Source organism: Eurosta solidaginis, chromosome 4 (assembly GCF_040869045.1).
Source record: "Eurosta solidaginis isolate ZX-2024a chromosome 4, ASM4086904v1, whole genome shotgun sequence".
NCBI classification, from domain to species: domain Eukaryota; kingdom Metazoa; phylum Arthropoda; class Insecta; order Diptera; family Tephritidae; genus Eurosta; species Eurosta solidaginis.
This window is the reverse complement of record NC_090322.1, coordinates 153,131,214-153,151,409: the sequence shown is the minus strand read 5'-3', so window position 1 is coordinate 153,151,409 and position 20,196 is coordinate 153,131,214. Positions and strand designations below refer to the sequence as shown.

Here is a 20,196-nt window from a genome sequence, read left to right as displayed (position 1 = left end):
AGTATTAGTGTAAGTAGGTATTTTAGCTTATAGAAATTTTGTATAAAAGAAACAACTTTTTAATAAAGAAGTCAATTCTATCTGGTGCCGCTTAAATGGCAATACACTGAATGCAAACTTTTTCATTTCTAATATTACACTATAACATATGTCTTGGCACCTGATTGGGGCTGTGCCGTTTGGTCGTCAAACAAATTCTGGCAACACTATGGACACATTCAGTCTATGTAAGGTCTTTATTGACCGGCCAGTTTAACATAACATAATTGGGGTTTTGGTTGTCAACCAAGTAGCACTATGGACGAAATCAGTATATGTGAGTTCTATGTTCAACCTAACGTCCATGCTTCAGAAATTGTTCTGATTCGCATTATTTCCGCATTTCTTGAAAATATTTTTATTCTGTTACGTTTCTATTACGATTATGAGAAAATGTCTGAGACAGGGCGTTTCTAGAACCGAATTCTGAGATAGGGTGTTTTTTAATCAAATTTCTCGATATGGCATTATCTGAGGAAGTTTCTCGTGAAGTCTTTACTTTTAGATGGGTTGAAAAAGTTATGCATCTCACGACAATATTGTTAGTTTACAGTCATACTATGTTTAATACTTTCAAAATCAGATCAGTATTTTATTTACCTGATTATACTCCAAGTAGCGAAATGAGTCCGTTATAATTTTATACACCGTTAGACTAATATGCACTGAGGGCAAAATAATACCAAAACATACTGCTTCCCAAATTTGCAGTGGCATCATTGCATAAGCCAAAAAGACAACAAACACAATCTGCCACACACCCTCCGCCATCACCTGAAATAAAAATTTATTTTGAAGTTGTAATACTATGTAATTAAAATATATTCAGAACAAATAAATTGATTAGTAATGGTTTTAACATTTACATATCTTTAAACATCTAAATTGACGAACAGGCGGGGAGAGATAATAAAATTTCTGCTCCATAGAGAGAAATGCTTTGGAAGTGAGCAAAAAAGTGATGAAGCAAAAGATATGACTACAAACAATTACTACCAGCCAATACAGAAAGCGAACCTTAACCCAATCTAGAATGACTTATGTAGAACCTTTGAAGTGATGCATAAATATTAGGTAGGGAAATGTTTTCAGATATCAAGTAACGAGTGTTTAAATTCTTTAATTTGTGTCCGTCAGACAATCATATTCCAGTTTCAAATAATAAGAGATTAGTTTGTTGAAGCAAAAAACTTAGTGAACATCTTCAAACTCTAACTCATAAGTCAGGAGGTCGACTAATTTGTAATGATTTAATAATGAACTTTTCGTTTTCTATGTAGGCGCATAGGCATGGCACAGCGGATACGAATATATGCATTTCGATTATATTCCCCCAGTGGCGTCCAAGGAAGGAGAATATTAAGTGGATAAGGAAATGATGTTACTTGGCATTTCTACTGACATCAGTTATCGTAAAACAAACAATGCCTACAGACAATTCTTCAGCGGCAATTGAGGTGAGGAAAAATTTCATATAGCAAAAGAGATATTCAAATAAGTAAAGAATTTATATCGCGGCACTTATGTTTAATATTTGAGAATGCTAAGCTCCACGTACAGTACAGAAAATACGCTCTTCACAAAAATTTCCGATACTGCGGATTGGGGGCCGCCCTGTTCCTCTACTTCCATAGGCGGGTTCCAATAAAAATACTATCTTAGCTGGAGCGTCATCTTTGATTCGCACAACATGGCCTAGCCAGCCTAGCCTCTGCGTTTTAATTCACTGAATCTTGCAGCTCATCACTAAATCTTCCTCGGCACTCGCCGTCGCTTACGCGTAGGGATCCGTAAATCTTTCGAAGAACTCTTATCTCGAGCACTCCCAAATCCGATTCATCTGATGTTGTCATGGTCCATGCTTCAGCACCATATAGCAAGACGGCTAGGATAAGTGACTTGTAGAACGTGATTTTCGTGCCGAAAGAGGACTTTACATTTCAATTGCCTACCTAGTTCAAAGAAGTATTTATTGGCAAGAATAATTCCTAGCTGGATTTCAGAGCTGATGTTGTTGTTTGTGTTAATGCTGGTTCCCAAATAACCGAGATCTTTTACTAGTTAGGAATTATGGCTTCCAAGAAAAGCGTGGTTGCAAAGAAGCAAAAGTGCTGAATCTTTGCTCGATGACAGCTGATACTTCTTTTTGTCCTAATTCACCATCAAACCCATCTTTTTCGCTTTGTTTTTAGTTTGGAGTAAGCCGAGCTTACAACGCTGGTGTTCAGATCGATGATATCAATATAATCAGCATACGCCAGTAATTGTATGCCTTTATAGAGTATTCTTCCAGAGCGGTTAAGCTCTGCAGCTAGTATAATTTTCTCCAGCATGAAATTAAAGAAATCGCACGATAGAGGGTCACCCTGTCTGAAATCGCGTTTAGTTTCGAACGGCTCGGAGAGGTCCTCCCAATTCTAACTTACCTGATGGTGCTGCTCAACATCATTTTGCACAGCCGTAGTTTTGGGTAGAAATCAAATTCAGACCTAGCGCGATGTAGGGAGTACCTTTTCGTGCTGTCGAAAACGGCTATAAAATCGGCGTAGGGATGATGTGTGTCAATAGTTTTTTCGCGGATTTTTTGAAAGATTTGGCGAATTGTGAAAATCTGGTCGATGGTAGATTTGCCAGGTTTGCAGCCGCACTGGTAAGGTACAAGCAGCCGACTCAGGATGGGATTCAGCCTTTCACACAATACACTTGACCGGACCTTATACATACGCGATATTAAGAAGACTGACTCCGCGTTAGTAGGCGTAGTTTGCAAGAGCGTCTTTCTTTGAGGACTAGGCAAAGAAAACTTACACTCCAATCGTCGGCGGCAGCATTAATTCCATCATCATCAATTGCGGTGCATCGCTGTCTTGTTGTTGTTGTTGTTGTAGCGATAAGGTTGCTCCCCCAAGGCTTTGGGGAGTGTTATCGATGTGATGGTCCTTTGCCGGATACAAATCCGGTACGCTCCGGTACCATAGCACCATGAAGGTGCTAGCCCGACCATCTCGGGAACGGCATCGCTGTCTTCATTTAGGAGAGCAGCGAATTTTGTGGTGAAAGTTTGTGCAATTGAAGCTTTTCGACGTCTAGCTTTGGTTGTGTTTTTTTTTTAAATTACTTTTAGCCGTGCAGCGGCGGGCGCGTATTTTGGCTCCTACGAGATCATGTTCTGAGTCGATGTTAGGTCCTCGGATCGTGGGCACATATAAAACACTGGAGGCATGACGTTCATCTATCACAGGCGTTACCTTAGAGCATATGGCATATTACACTATAATTTGTGTGCTCAGACTTTTAAAATCGTTGCGGATACGTAACTTTTCCATACGAGTACCGGAGAGGTTTTTTTCGTAGTAACCGCAATTTTTCTAAATATTGCTTAGCATTTTCACTGTGAAAATGCTAAGCAATATTTAGAAAAATTGCGGTTACTATGAAAAATATCTCTCCGGTACTCGTATGGAAAAGTTACGTATCCGCCATGGTGCTTTACTAACGCAAATGGCAGATATGTATGTACCCTTCAAAAAACGCGAGTACTCTATAAATAATGTAAGGAATACTCCTTTGGGAGTATAGGACTGCTCCAAATCTAATCTCTATTCATACAAAAAATGTGCTCCAATTAACATTGTGATGTCCTAGGAGAGGAGTAGGTGATCCCACTCTCGCTTTGTTTGTGAGTATTCCATAGAGTACATACGTGAGAGTACTTTCCAAAATACTTTCACTGTAGTACTCCATGGAGCACCCACAGAGGATCATATGCCAAAGTACTAAAGAGGAATTGTGTCGGAAAGAATTATCGAAGAGAATTTACTTTAAAATGAAAGTAAATGAAGAGGGGCAATACAACTTTTATATTTTATACTACGAATATTCTTATGTTACTTAGCATTTGCATGAATAAAGAAACTAATATTTCTCTATACATACGATAGTATGTATATTGTGTATGTACTTTCGTTCTACAATTGCGCATGTGATGTCAGCCTAATGGTCTAATTCAATGTAATACCTCAACAGCTGATTTAATTCGCCGTGCCCTTGACACTGAAAATTAAAATCACTGTTCGGTACCGTAACTGCGTTCTCTCGCCCTCTTTTCGGAGAACATTCATCAGAGACGGACATCACTTTAAAAAGCTGCTTTTCCCCAGCTAAATGCAAATAAGTATTTGCATAATTTAACCTAGCTGTGATCTTTTTTATAACTAAATATATACAATCAAATACAGTAACAATTGATTGATTTGGCATCCGAACATTTGGTAAGTTGCAGAAACCGTTCCGCTACATATACATAAAAACAGTGCGCTGTTGCATTTTATCAGAGTAAAATTTTATTATTAGTTGTTTGCATGCAATATTTTACTTTTGGCAACTCTGTTCGATCGTAATCGTGTCGTGATCACTGTCGTTAAAAAACGAGCTATGATCGGCTGATGGTGGTCCGCAAACGCATTGCAAAGGAGTATTGTTAGAGTACTCCAACATGAAGAAAATGGAACACGTAATCCAACAATTTTTGCAGGGTAGTTCATTTATCTTCGTCAGGTTGTAAGCTCAGAAAAAACTAACAATGCTACAAATATTGCCTGATATGCGAGAAAGAGATATTTAATTTATAATACCAAATTTAGTTACTACTCGTGCTAAAATCTAGCTCATCCGTCAATAGCAACATGAATACAATATAATTAGGGATGCCAATATTGCATACAATTTATAATATAGAAATAGTTATAGGTAGAAATATTGCCACAATTAACATACTACGTCAAAAAGCCTCGAGCTTTTCTAGTGGTTTTTAACTTTTTTCGTCGGAGACTGGGTATTCTGCTCATAAAAGTCACTTAAGCTTAAGCTTTGTTGTGCCAAGTAAAAATTTCGAATTTTAATTTTCGCTACTGCTAAGAGCATGCCTACCGATTTCTACTTTTCCTTACGCTAAGCATTCAAAACCATTTATTTCTTTATGACTGGACACCTTGAAATATATAAATCTCTGAAGTGTCGACAAACATAGCTCAACGGTGTTTAAATCCTCCTACCAACCTTGAACTAGTATTTGACGCAGCTACGGCGTGTTTTGTTTCTCGAATGTTTCGTTTATGGAATGATTTTCATACCTTTTGATTTCAAAGGATTTCTGCTTTAAATCTATTGCAATATAATAAGCCAATGGCTGTAGGATGGTTGTCTATGCAGATGACCAGGCTATCCTAGTCAGAGGAAAATTTCTAGGCACCCTGCGCGATGTTCTCTAGGGCTACCTGGATACTGTGGCTAGGTGGGCTGAATCATGTGGATTGTGGGAAAATCGGAATTTGTTCTTTTTACAAGCAGATATAAGATGCCCGATTTCAGAACTCCCTCGATTGGTACGCGTTGATACTTTCCGATAGGGTTAAATATTTGGGAATTGGACAAGAATCTGTACTGAAGACCCAATGCGGAAGATAGGGCTGGGAAGGAAGCAGATGCGTTGTACTGCTGCAGGGGGCTATCGGAAAGAGATGGGGACTCTTTCTAGGAGTAGTGCACTGCTCTATGGGGTGCTGGTCTGGTGGAAAGCAGTGGACACGGTTAGTGTCAGTGCAACGGACGGCGCTGATCGGTATCAGTGGCATTCTTGGCACTGAATGTCATGCTGAACATGCATCCAGTAGATATTGCGGAAAGGCGTCCGCGGCCCGGTTGTTGGTCACGCTTCTTGATATGGGCTGTGGGCTTTCTGACTTCGGACACTTTAGCCTTTTTACTATGTTCGACTCTATCCCGGGCAGGACGGACGATATTATGCCGATAACTGCTACCTATAAAACCTTCATCCCAGTCACTCCCCCGAGAGAGGAGCGGGTAAAAAGGTTCATCTGGGGCAGGGTACCGGTTAACTTGTTCACGGATGGGTCGAAGTTGGGCGGAGAGGGTGGTAGGGGGTCTTTTGCCAAGAGCTAAATGTAAGCCGCAAGTTTAAGTTGGCAGATCACTGCAGTGTATTCTAAGCAGAAGTTGTTGCGATTAAGGATGTAGTGGATGAAATGCTATCCAGTGCTGCTACGGTTATGGAATTCGACATCTACCTTAATAGCCAAGCGGCTATCAAGGCCTTAAGTTCAACTACATTGCGATCGAGGGTGGTCTGGGAGTGGCTGACCTCGCTTGCGATTGCATACAGTTATTTTATAATTAAGATTATCTGGGTCCCGGGCCATAGTGATATCCCGGGCAACTGTCAAGGGGTTCTCTCAGCCCGCATCGGTACAACTGAACCGGATGAAAATGGCTGTAGGGACTTCGGGATTCCGCTGGTCACCTGTGGTTTGCTCCACCATAGCTGGGCCTGGAGTCAGCTCAGCAAACGTTGGGCGGACACCACCTCGTGCAGGGTAGCAAGATTTTTCTGGCCAAAAGTGGATGGCAGGAGGTCTGCCGAAGTAAATAGGTTCACAAAGTCTCATCTATCAATGGTCATTGGTGTTTAGACGCACTGTCCCATGGGTATCCATGCGGTACGCCTTAATATACTTGAAACTCCATCCTGCTGCAGATGTAAGGAGATGATGAGGTGGAATCATTAAATCACTTCATGCTTGATTGTCCAGATTTTGCCAGAACTAGGCGAAAGTACTTCGGTCGCGACTCACTTGGATCTCCCGAGGATTTATCTAAGGTTGAGATCAGTATCATTCCGAACTTCATTGTTGCTACACAACGATTCTCTAAGTAGCTATATCTACGTCACCGTTATTTTATTGTATGTGGTATCACAACGGCCCTTCATGTTGTCCAAGTGAGCTTCCCCTATCAGGGTAGCTATCACCAAACCTAACCTAATATCACCTAAAGCATACCAATAGATTCTATCCACCAAAACCGAGTACATCTTCGAACGATCGATGTAGAGTTGTATGCAGTTATTAACTGTGATAAACCATTATTTTTTTCTTGGAGTATTTACAATGCTTCCAATCTTCATCTTGTGGTGTAGTAAGAAGGTCTTCCTACTCAACGGATTATTGCGATATACAATGTAACGAAATCAGATTTAAAACAAGGTGTAAAGAGAATTTAGGGAAGTGCAACAATCTCCAGTGGCGAAAATGGACGGAATGCGCTGAACTCTGAGTAGACTGGCGATATTGTGATGCTTTCCCCAACACCATAAAATCATTCGACAAAAAACGCCCGTACCAGCCCGTGAGCTTTTTAGTTTCATAATTTTCTGAAAACTAATGAACTAATGTTAGGATAGTACGTTTTTGTAACAATTTGTGAGTAAGGGCATTGTTATGAGGAATAATCTACAGGCCTGTCAAAATACCTGTTTCAAATCTGCTACGGGTTGTATTCTTATTAGGGACACAAATGAAATGCTGAACAAACAGTTTCTGTTGAATACCGCGAAACATGGCTGGAGACGCCCCGCCTGCCAGAAGTCGTCTCTGCAATCACTATGAGGAAATACGACACCTGAGAATTCCGACGAATGTAGAAGATAATCACAAAGAGGACCTCAGTGATATCTTCCAAAAGGCTAGGAATTTCCGGCGAGCAATGCTCTTAAAGACAACCTTCACAGCGAGACGTGCGTCACTCTGCCTCAAATTCCATCTAGATACAGTAAAAGGACTCTTAGATATCCGGAATATACATAATGTATGTCCTGCTTGTAAGGTGTGCCAACATGACAGCAACCATCTTTACAATTGCAATGTCCAACTGACGCCTCTAAAACTCCTTTCTCTCTGCTCCATCTCTGTTGAAACTGGAAGTTTCCTCGGACTATTGTTAGAGGATACTGATCACAATTTTGAGTAATCGCACTTATTGGATGGGGAAAATCACTGCTACAACAACAAGAAAAAGGGCGTTTTTCAAAAAAATTGTGAGACAGGACGTTTTTGAAAAAATAAACGTATCTCGTATGGCAATTCAATAAAATTCTGGTACACCTTGCTGAGGTTGGGAGTTTCCGAAACCACAATCGAGATATTGTGGAATTCTGCCCAGCGGCCGAGCTGTGCAACAATGGGAGCTCTATCCCATTATTTTACTGTTCCGTATAAACTACTAATACTGTAGAAAATGTTTTGTAAACGGGGTCACTCTTAGGCGTTGGTGTGGCAAACATTTCGAGGGTATTTCTGCCTGCCTCGCCAAATTGTAGGAATAATAAAGCAGTATCACTACGCGAATCGGAAAAAAGCTCGTCCTTGATCTCCCCTCTTTATTCCTTTATTTTCAAGTATATTATTTAAAAATAAAATGTATATATATCTATAGGAACGCAGTAGTCCGTGATCTAAATATTGGTATCCCAGGTGTGAATGTGGAAGAAAAACTCTTATATGTTTTACTGACTTCAATCATAATTTAAGCGAATTATATTCGAACACAAGCGCCAATTAAGTAAGTAAGTATATTCGAACACTAAATGAGAGTGTTATGTACATTTTATCGATAACTGATATGGATTTTATGAATTTATTGAATAATATGGAGCAGCTTTTCGAATATTGATAGTTAATAACGAGAACAAGTTTGATCTACACGGAACTAAGTAAGCCCAGCAAGTACATTTAAGCTGAAGCGTTTAACTGCTCAAAGTTCATAAGAACGCATAGATAAATAAATATATAAATTGTTTTTATTACCTCAGACTGTTTCTGTAAAATGAAAAAATTGGAAAGTTATGAAAAAGAATTTAAAAGAATCTCGCTATTATATAAAACTGGAATATACTAAACAGAAAGCATGTATGTGCATTAGACTGGGTCGATTTATTAACCGATATCGCGCCATCAATTTTTTGATGGGATTAAAATTGATAGGATAAAAAAGTTCCACTACGCATACCCAAAAAAATAAAATTCGAGCCCGCGAAAAAATGGCGAAAGGGTAAATTTTTCGACCAAAACAATCCCACCCAAGGAATATATAAATTTTTTTTTTTTCAAAAACTATTGTAGAAACGTTGGCGATAACAGTTTTTTGAAAAAAAAAAAAAAATATTTTTTGAATTTTGGGGAGTGTTTTGGTCGAAAAATTGGCCCTTTCGCCATTTTTTTCGCAGGCGCGATATCGGTTAACTTTCGTCCATACAAATCAGCCCAGGTTAATGTGCATATATACTAATATATACCGACTTATGAATAAGTGTTTAATGAATAAAAATTTTTATTTCACTATTATAAGTAAACTTTCTTAAATTATTCGTAATTTTCTTACCTCTTTTGTGTCTACAGGAAAAATACTGCCTAACGTTGGCATTGAAACAATGCAAATAGCTGAAGCGCAGAATAATATGCCATAGCAAAGAATTGGCAAATGATGGTCCCTGATGACACGACATTGCAGTAGAATTAGGACAATTGCGAATAGCAGGCACACAATGGAGTTGAATATATTCTGCGAGTGATAAGATAATAACGAAGTTTAGACAAATTATAAATATGTCGTATTTTAGTCTTAAAATAATATATAAGCTTGGCGTTCTTCTCTTTGTTTTCTTTTCTTTCTTCCGATTCACTTTTTAATCTTTTATAACTTTAAATTTTCACTAATCTTCGGTCTTTTCTCCGTTCTCTCCTATCGTCTTCCTCTTCTCCTCGCTTTCGTCCTTTAACTCTACCTTTGCTACCTCCTCTAGTCTCCCGATTTCCTGCCCTTTCTTTTTTTTTTTTTGTTTTTCTTCCACTCTCTGAGCCTAGTTTTAATTTAATAGGCTTCCACTCCCCATCCTTTTCCCTGTACCTCACAAGTTTCTATTCCTCGAGCTTCTTGTTTTCCGGAACCCACTCTCTTCCTGCCCACCATACGTCCACCTTTTCATTCTTCTTACGTTCCATTCCTATTCCTCTCACCCTTGCTTTTCATTCCTGCCGCATTTGCTTTCCGTTATCTGCCCCCTTCTATAATTTTTCTTCAATTCCATTCTCAACTCTCTCTCTCTCTCTCTTTATACTTAACCGTTCTCCTAGTTTTGATTTCTCATCTCCTCTTCCCCTTTTTTCTTTTCTTTGCTCTTCACCTTTCATTCCCTTGCGTCGCTGTCGATTCGGACTCCTCTGCACTAATTTAGGGGCATTGACAATAGACAATAATGAGAAAGATGTGAAATCTCTGTTATTGTTGTTGTTGTTATTGTAGCGATAAGGACGCTCCCCGAAGGCCTTGGGGAGTGTTATCGACTTGATTATCCTTTGCCGGATGCAGATCCGGTACATTCCGGTACCAAGCCCAACCATCTCGGGAACGATTTGTTATGACCACATGCGACCTTCTAGGCCATTCCGCCCTCCCACCCTCTAGATCCATGAGAAGGTGGAATCTCTGTGAAGCCCTAACATAACCTGGTAAGTGAAAAAGTAGGATAACGCTGAGCTCATAGTTTATCGAGCAAGACTAGATAGAATATCACATTTACTTATATAGACCTGCATACAGAGCTAATTTGGTATGAACTTTTTGACTTTCTACAATTTGAGTTGATCTAAATTGAAATATTCCCACAATCGACCGGGACCTATAAATTTGTTTTGCTAGGGGAATAATACCTTAATCACTCACTCTGATATTTCTCTCTCCTTTTTCTTTTTTCCCACCTCCTCACGCATTCCTTTTATCTTCGCGTTTCTTTATCTTTGTTACTCTTCCTTTTCTTAGCTTTGTTCTAATCTCTATCTAATCTATAACCTATATCTAATCTATATCCATGTCTCTAACTCTACCATTTAAATTTTTCTCCTCTCCTTTCTTGTTGCTCTCTCCTTCTTTCTCAAACATTGCCTATCACTGCCCATGTCACTCTTTATTAATCTAACGCCTTAATATCCCTTTCCTATTACCTGTTCTTCTCCCTGTTCCCCTCACACACTCTTTATCAATCCCTATTTCCTTTCTCCTCTCGATATGATAAAACCGATTTGCCCCTCTTCTTTTTTTAATTAATACTATACACTCTACTTGTTAAGTTTTCCCTAACCTCCCTCCTTGTTTTTCTCTCTCTCTCTGTATCACAACCTCTGCCACTGCCATCTAATTTATATCTCTGTCCCTAGTTTTACCTTCTAAAGTTTTCTCCTCTCCCTTCTTGTTGCTCTCTCTTTGCCACTCAAACTTTGTCTCTCTGTCCATATCACTCTCTATTTACCTGTCGCTGTCAATATCCCTTTCCTACTACAAGCCCTTCTCTCTTTCCCCCTCCCGCACCCTCTACCGGTCCCTCTTTCTCTTCCCCTCCCCAAGGTTTTTTGAAAATCGACAAATTTTGTATTAACTATTTGAAACCATCACATTGGCTTATTCCCTTCTAATTATCGAAACTAAAGTATATTCGTTTTCAAAACATTATTTTTTCATTAGTACTTTGAGGCCTTGTACCTAAAACAAATCAAAGTATTTAATATTTCAAAAACTTTTTTGGTGTTTTTATTGCATAGTTTATTTTGTCCTTAACCGTCTCTCATTTTATTCTTTACTACTTATACTTTATAATTATTTTCTTGAACTTACATGAAATGTGGGCGCATTATTGTAGACTAATGACAGCGCCGCCATGACACCGCACAATACGACCACCAACGCGACGACGCCCAACACTGAGAAGCGTTGCAATTTGAGCGTATAACGTTGATAAAGGCATTCCAATTCATCATTTTCGAAGCGCAGCGTATTCCATGGACGGCCACGTGTCGCTTTCACCGCATGATCCATGTTTGCATTGCCCAGCCGCCTAGCAGGTAGCAGGCGCGGGGGACAAATAAATTATGGCAACAATGGCAGATAAAGTGTGAAGATACCTTGCAAACACTTAATTCTTATCCACTATATGAAAGCAAGTACGACGCACTACTTCTTAAGTGGGCTTACAGCGTCACTAAAAGTTTCCTTATACTGCAGCTCGAATTCGTTTATTTTTTTTTTTTTTGTAAGTTGCTGAACCACTACAAAGAAAAATTTCAAAGTAAATAAAAAGAGTTAATCAAGGTGTTAAGTACGTAATCATGCATATTGCGGAGTTTATTTACGTAAATAAATATAAATTTTGCTCTTTGCACTTATTTGCTGTTTTCCGCTGGTCCAATTTGCCTATTAAGGGACTCTTCTGATAGCCAGTCAATTTAGAAAATATAATGTGGTAATATATGTATGTATCTATACATCGTATGAAATAAATTCGTTAAATACGTATTTAATTTAATTTATTTAAATTAACGAAATGGGTCAGGTCTGCTGTTTACTGTGGCGATCCAGAAATAAGTAGACCGTGTTGGATCACCGTAGTGTATTTCAAGTGTAATATGTAGCCTTGAAGAAAGCAGCATAAGCTCTGGAGCTGCAGTAGCATCAATATATATAGTACCTGGGCCACCGGGCTTTGCTCGGCAAATTTTCGTTGTGCTGAGACATCTTTCTAAGAGTAATCTGTGAGAAATTGCAATTATTCATTTAAAAGAAAATTATTGAAAATTAAGTCGAATCATGTGTAAGATTTTTTACGAAGATTTTCAACTTTAACGTTCTGCTTTACAGCTTTAATAGAATATGACTAAGCAGAGTACTATTTCGTCTAACTACCCCAACCCTAAATGGTAACCCTACTCAAAAATGCCTCTATTGTAATGCGGAGTGACATACCTTTCGTTTTATACCCATATCGGCATATCTCAAGCAATTTTTGTTGACTTCGAATAGGTGGCAACCCTAAATGGCAACCCTAACCAAAAATGCCTCTATTGTAATGCGGAGTGAAATACCTTTCGTTTGATATCGGTATCGGCATATCTTATGCAATTTTTTTAATTTCGAATAGGTGGCAACCCGAAATGGCAACCCTGCTCAAAAATGTCCCTATTCCAATGCGGAGTGAAATACCTTTCGTTTGATACCCATATCGGCATATCTCATGCATTTTTTTTTTTATTTCGAAAAGTTGGCAACCCTAAATGACAAACCTACTCAAAAATAGCCCTATTGTTTTGCGGAGTGAAATACCTTTCGTTTGATGCCCATATCGGCATATCTAGTGCAATTATTTTTAATTTCGAAAAGGTGGCAACCCTAAATGGCAATCCTACTCAAAAATGTCCCTATTGTAATGCGGAGTGAAATACCTTTCGTTTGATACCCATATCGGCATAACTCATGCAATTTTTTTAATTTCGAATATGTGGCAACCTTGTGAAACATTCTGAGTGGCAACACCTAGGTTGAAAGTATTAGAACGTGATACATTATCTCTGTGCCAAATTTCATTTAAATCGGTTCAGCCGTTCTCGAGATCGTTCGGCTATACAAACAAACAAGAATTGCTCGTTTAAAGTTATAAGATTGATAGTCAGGCGGGTGGAGCCGTGTATAGAAGTCCACGTTAGTGGGGAAAGCTTCTAACCGCCATTTAACTGGAAATGGCCAGAGCGATTCTATTGCACACAGTTAAAGCAACTAACTACTTCCGGTCGCTTGCGGCCAAGTATCATCTGGGCAGCCACTGAACATCCGTTTACCGGTGAGCTAAAGCGAGAAGGCTATAACCTGGCTAGGCCACTCTGACATACTCGAATTAAGGGCTAGCTGGAGAATTTAATCGACAACGTCTGTCCACCACGACTGTCTTGCATCAAGCGGCTCGCTATAAATGTTCATCACCGCTGAGGGGGTTGTGCGCTGGGCTTGGGACCTTCCACGTCAAATCACACTACAATGAAAACATCCAAAAAGCCTCTGATAAGAAGAGAAGCTAGGCCTAACATCTCTTCGGACGTTATCGCGCCTTACATTTTTTTTAAGAAGACAACCTTTAACGACCTTGGCAAACGTTTAAAGGACATTGTATTAATGGAGATGCCCAATGTAATACGCTCCTATTTCAAAGCGACTTTTTGCATTTTAACCATAAGCTTAGTGAGACGAAATCGACTGATACTGATGGAATGGGAGACGACTTCCGCACATGTAAAAGAAAAGTTTATTGTTTAATATTCAAAATCACTTAAATTTATTAAAAAGAAAACCTAATTCCAAAAAAATTATGAAAGGCTGCTTATTCCATATATTTTCAGGATATTTGAAATTTATAATATTTAGTGGCGCTTTCCTTCTATTAAGTGTTTTCATTTTACTGTACAATGTCGTTGGATGGTGTTACCAGCTTTTATCAGCGATTTAATTTCGCTCTTCATCGAAAAAATAGTTCATTGTGAAAGAGTCAAAGCAGCATAAAGCGAAATACAAGTTTAAACGAAAAATGGCACGAAAGTGACAAAATCCATAAGAAAGCCGATTCGGCAATCCGTAGAACCATCCAGGTAAAAGGGATTCTATCAACCATATTGTGCTGAAATGTTAATGTAAAGTGAACGATCTGATTAGGTCCTATCAGTGCGGCTTCATTCTGGCTAAATTTACTATCGAACAGACTTTTAAGATACGTCACATCGAAGAAAGGACTCACAGTAGCAGAAAACACCAAATACTGGGGAAGACTGTTAATAAGAGAATCGAAATGCACTAACTAACTAACTATTTGTCGACTTCAGAGCAGCTTTGGGTAGCGGAAAAATTTGTTTCATGGATATGTATGTATTTAAGTTCATGGAATATCTTAAAACGCATTGTCAAATGGCGACGAGCAACACAAAATCTCGTTAGAATTGTAAAGAACCTGTTCAAGTGATATGAAAAAAGAAACAAAGTTTCCAACAACATGATTCGCTATCTTGCGATTTCATTAATCAGATTGGGGAGAGGAAAATTACAATAGCACACCTCAACCGAAATGGTAGCATCTATTATGAAAGTTTAAAATAACAAGAAAAACTTAGTTGAAGCAATCGCGCCGTGGCAGCCAGGTCACTATTAACTAATATTAATTCCAGACCGCGAAGGGCTTCGCCTGTCTTTGAGCCATGCGGAGCGTCAGTGTTTGCATTTACTACTACAGAGCAGCAGTGGCAATGAAAAATATACTCTCGCACTGCTGGGGCTCTGAACAAGAACAGAGCATAGAGCAGAGCCGTAGCATAAAAAAGTGATAGCATTTCTTATGCTCTGCTCCAGGGGCGTAGCCAGAAAATTGCCTTGGGGGGGTTCAAAATAAACATTTTTTTTTTTTTTTCAGTTAAATAACTAAAAAAAAAATGTTGTCCTTAGCTTTAACATTACAGTACGTGTATTTAGAATATGATATGAAAAAGGTTACATTGATAACTCAAGCGCATTCGTCGGCTTTTCTTTGCCATTTCATCTAAAACTTCATCAACGGTAACAACTTGATCACGGTGGATCCTTAGTGATGCACAGCCTTTCAATCGATTTTCACTCATCGTGTTTCTCAAATAGTTTTTAATCAGCCTGAGAGTTGAAAAAGATTTCTCGTTCCTTGCCGTTGTTACTGGAAGCGTACACAAGATTTTCAACTACATGTGAACATTAGGAAAAGCCACAGAATTATAGATAAATTGATAAAAAAAAAACCGAAATACCTTCTTCAGGAATAAGTAGAATTCATGCATTTTGAGCCTATGCATGAGATCTAACGTATACGTATATAAAATTCAAAAGAAACTGATCGAATAGAAAAAAATTTTATTTAAAAAAGTCATATCTACACGGAAAAAACACTAATGTGTTTTTTACATTTTAAAATGTAAAAAACACATTATTTTTCCATTTACCAAATAATTTGAATTTTACATTTTTGAAATGTGTTTTTGACATGAAAAAAATGTAGATATTACATTATAATAATGTATTTTCCTCATGCAAAATAATGTCAAATTTGCATTATATTTCAAAATAGGAAATGTGTACTTCGAAAAAATGCTGTAAGTTTAGTATTATTTAAATGTGGAGAATAAAATCAAAGCACGAGAATTAGTATGGTTTAGTTCGGCAAACAAACAGAACCGTAAGCAGTGTTTATATGTATGTTTATATATAGCGTGTCGCCGTGACGTAAGGGCAGAAAGATTCATGCAAATATTCAGGCGCATGGAGTTTTCATATTCGCCTTTTCATTCCGATGAATGTAATCGCGGTTGAGGCAAACGAGCAAACGCCTGAATTGATTATATTCACGCATGCAATAAGTTGGTTGATTTTAAATCAATGTCGATTATGTTCATTTAAGCAAGTTGGATAATTGAACACGATCATGTTGCCGAATGTAATCGAAAGTTATTGTGTTCGATTTTTTCTGTTCTCTGATATGTATGTAGATGGTCGTTAGGCAAATTTACAAGGAAACTTCTTTATGAAATTATAGGAAAAATTAACATTTACATTTGTATATTTAATAAATTGCAGAATTATTATGAAACAGAATATGATTAAAATATGTAAGTGTTCATTTCGTACATACATATGCTTGTATATTAAAAATATAACATCACCAGCAAAGTAAATACGTAGGAGAATTATAAAGAAATTTATTAACATAGGCATAAAAGCATCGAATATTTGAATTGTAATGACTTAAAAAATCAAATGATCCTGTGGCAAGGAGGGGGGTTTAAACCAGCCCCCGTAGCTTCGCCCCTGCGCTGCTCCGAGCTACGTCGTGTTTTAGAGTGGAGCAAATTGCAGAATAAAAACTTCAAACGAAATGGTATTTTTAGCGGAGCGGGAGCAAGCAAAATGAAGTTTAATGCTATCCGATCTGTTCGGTGCCACTTTGGACTAAGTAGGCAATTAAAAAGAAAAAGTTCTCTCCCGACAAAGAAAAATCAAATCTCTTTGCATAGTGTATAGTTCGGAACCATAGACGTTGTCTTGTAGTATTCGAGAAAAAAGTTCATCGGAACTATTTTTGTTATAAAATATTTATTTGAACAAGTTCATTAATACGAGAAAAGCATCCGTCGTATTCAATGTTGATTTGTGCATTAAACGAATATACATACTTATTTATATACAAACGAATGTACATTTCAATCAGTTATAACGAAATATTTGTACACTATTTTCCATGTTTCGTTTTACGATTTTTCCATTTTCTTCACTTTTATTTTTTCAGCAGCAAATCCATCACAAAGCTGAAGCGTGTTTATGACACTCGCGGATTGTTTTTGGCATCAAATCAGACCGTGCGGAATTTATGTATGTACTCACAGTGGGTACATATGTTATATAAGAATACTAGAAGACCCGGCAGACCTTGTGCTGCCCTAAATTTGGCCTATCTGCATACATTTTAATAACCTTTTCCGTCTGACTCTGCCCTCCCCCCTCTTCACTTTTTCCTAATCCTTTTATTCACTCCTCCCTACGCCTTTTTCGCTTCATCCATCTCCATCTTTGTCTCATTCTATCTCTTTCTCAATCTCCTTCTCTCTTTTCTCTTCTCTCAATTCCTTCTCATTCTTCTGCATACCTTATTGCCTGTCCCAGAGGGTGGTATGTATTTTATTCCAATCCCAGTCCCACTCCGAGTCTCAGTCCCAGTCCCACTCCTAGTCTCAGTCCCACTCCTAGTCTTAATCCCAGTCCCAGTCCGTCTCTGGATAATATATTACTCTGTACCAAAGCACTCATCAACAGCTTTCATTTGATATCCATATTGTATAAGCACTGTCTAGGCATTCACTGGCCCACGTTTTGGCCTATATCTCGAGACCCTGTACCTGCAGTAACCACCGCGTGAGGTTTACGCAACTTGTGTGAAAGTTTGAACAAAATCGACCGACAAATCTCTTCAAACACCGGCGACCAACTAACACACATTTTAGTCTTTCTTTTTATATATATAGATTTTTATTTTTCACACTTCACTATAATATTAAAACGAAATGCAGATTTTCGTTGCTTTTGAAATTCGGCTTAAAAATTGCACATGGAACAACTAAAGACTCTCCTGTATTAAAAAAAAAATTTCATAGTACCTCTAAATCGCGGGCCCCCTAAGAAACCCTCCTCCCCCTCTCGGCGGTCCTGGTTATGTGCTATACTTGATATCATTCGCCATAATATTTTTTATTGATAAGCAGGTTGTTTAATTAAACACCATGCAATTACACGGAAGTATATTACGTATAAACAAATAAAAATAATGGCAGTAAAATAATATTGCGACTATAAACTGAGATATAACCTATCCTATATTTCAAGTTAGATCAAACTACACACGGGGTGCAAAACAAATTCAAAATCGGTTCAGTAGTTTAGGAGTACATTGGCCTCAAACCTGTGACACGTGTTTTTTATATATTAGGATGTATGTACATTTTTATACTAGCATGCGAATAATCAAATAGTAAGTATTTATTACGCATGTTTACTGTATTGTAACGAATTTTGAGGAGTTATTGATAATTATGCACCGTCTGCTAACGTTTGAATCGCTGAACTGTTTAATTAATAAATCCAATTTTCAGTATTGCAAAATGGTTTTTATTTAGACTACTTTGGGAGTAGTACTTCACAATTATAACTCACTTCACAACTAACCTAAACTATTCTTCATGGTGAGTGCGCTCAGTAACGCTCAGAACCACTTGCTTTCCCTGATGAACCCAGAAATGTGAGCCTTCTTCTTTGAAGCCCCGAACATCGGCAGAAAAGGCGATAGATCGACTCCTCTTCCTCCTCATACTGACATCTTCTGCAGAAGGCGCTTGTTGGTATTCGCCACTGTTGGAGCATTGGTGCGATAGCACAATGACCTGCGATGAAACCCGTAAGTATCCTCACCGCGGATTTATTCAGTTTGAGAAGGAAGCGGGTGCTTTTCCTATCCAAGCATGGCCATAAGGACCTTGAAATTTCACAGTCAACCCTTTTGGTCCATAGCAAGTCCGTTGTCCTGTTCTCATATTCCTTGATTCTCCCCAGGAGATAACTCAGCGGTAGTCGGACGGAGCTGTCCACTTCACTTTTGTCCAAAACGGAAACTATCGCATAACATAAGATGGTTGTTCGTATCAAATGCTTTTGAAAAATCAAGCAAACAAAGCATTTTAAGCATGGCTGTTGAGCACCTATATTTTGCCCTAAAATCAGATTGGAAGGAAGAGATATTGTTATTATGGTTATAAGTGTGCATGCAGATTTTTTCAGCTGATAACAATTCAAAGACGCTGGATTATGACGGCAAAATGAAAACCTAACTAACTAAACTTCCTAGTTCTATAACGCATTCCTCGTATACTCATCCCTAGTTGGCGCTTACCGCCTCAGTGATTTTGGCCATTAAGCGATAACTGACGCCAATTTTTAGCACCAAGGAGGTCAAGTTTACCTCCATTTGCCTCTCCTAACTCAATGGAGGTCGCCCCTTTTTAATGCCTCCAAACTGCTGTGTCGATTGATAGCCAGCGAAGCTTTTGGGTTTTTGTTCGCTGTACACTCTCATCATATCTGCGTAAAGCTGATACAGCATCACAGATAGAATTATAAATCTTAAATCTTCCGTAGAAGTTTTCTCTCGAACAATACAAGCGTCATATCGTCTTCTATGGACATCGTCCATGATTTCGAGGCACACATCAGGACAGGTATGATGAGCGACTTTTATAGCGACGTTTTTTTCGTCGAGAGAGAGATTTACTTTTCAATTGCCCACTAAGTCCAAAGTAGCACTTGTTGGCAAGAGTTACTCTTCGTTCCATTTACGAGCTTGCATTACTTTTGCTGTTAATGCTGGTTCCCAAAACGACAAAATCCGTCACAGTCTCGAATTGACATCCGTCAACAGTGATAGGAGCCACCCAAGGCACGAATGGCCCAATTCTTTCTTGGATGAGAGATAGTAATTTGTCTTGTCCTCGTTAACCGGAAGACTCACTGTTTTGCTTCTTTATCTTATCCCGATAAGGCAGAACTCACATCGCGTTTGTTCAGGTTAAAAATATTATCAAAAAACCCCTCTTATTCTACTTTAGTTTAATTTCAGACTAGCAGACCCGGCAGACGTTGTTCTGCCCTAAATTTGGTCTATCCGCATACATTTTAATAAGCTTTTTCCGTCTAACTCTGCCCTCCCCCCTCTTCAATTTTTCTTAATCCGTTTATTCACTCCTCCCTCCGACTTTTTCTATTCATCTATCTCTTTCTCCGTATCCTTCTCCTTCCCCTTTTTCTCTTCTCTCAAGTTCTTCTCATTCTTCTTCATCCCTCCTTGCCAATCCCAGAGGGTGTTAGGTATTTTGTTTC

At 38.5% G+C, this 20,196-nt stretch overlaps 1 protein-coding gene across 6 annotated transcripts in view; it reads right to left on the bottom strand.

The window, feature by feature from the left end:
* Positions 1–20,196, bottom strand: part of rut (rutabaga) — a 382,895-nt gene that overhangs the window by 87,070 nt on the left and 275,629 nt on the right. For all 6 annotated transcript variants that reach the window (XM_067783457.1, XM_067783459.1, XM_067783461.1 and 3 more), the window contains exons 3-5: positions 11,560–11,990; positions 9,274–9,453; positions 640–813 (exon numbers count right to left, since the gene is read on the bottom strand). In XM_067783457.1, the coding sequence (XP_067639558.1) occupies positions 640–813; positions 9,274–9,453; positions 11,560–11,760 (555 nt within the window). In that variant the 5' untranslated portion in view covers positions 11,761–11,990. The remainder of the gene's footprint in view (positions 1–639; positions 814–9,273; positions 9,454–11,559; positions 11,991–20,196) is intronic.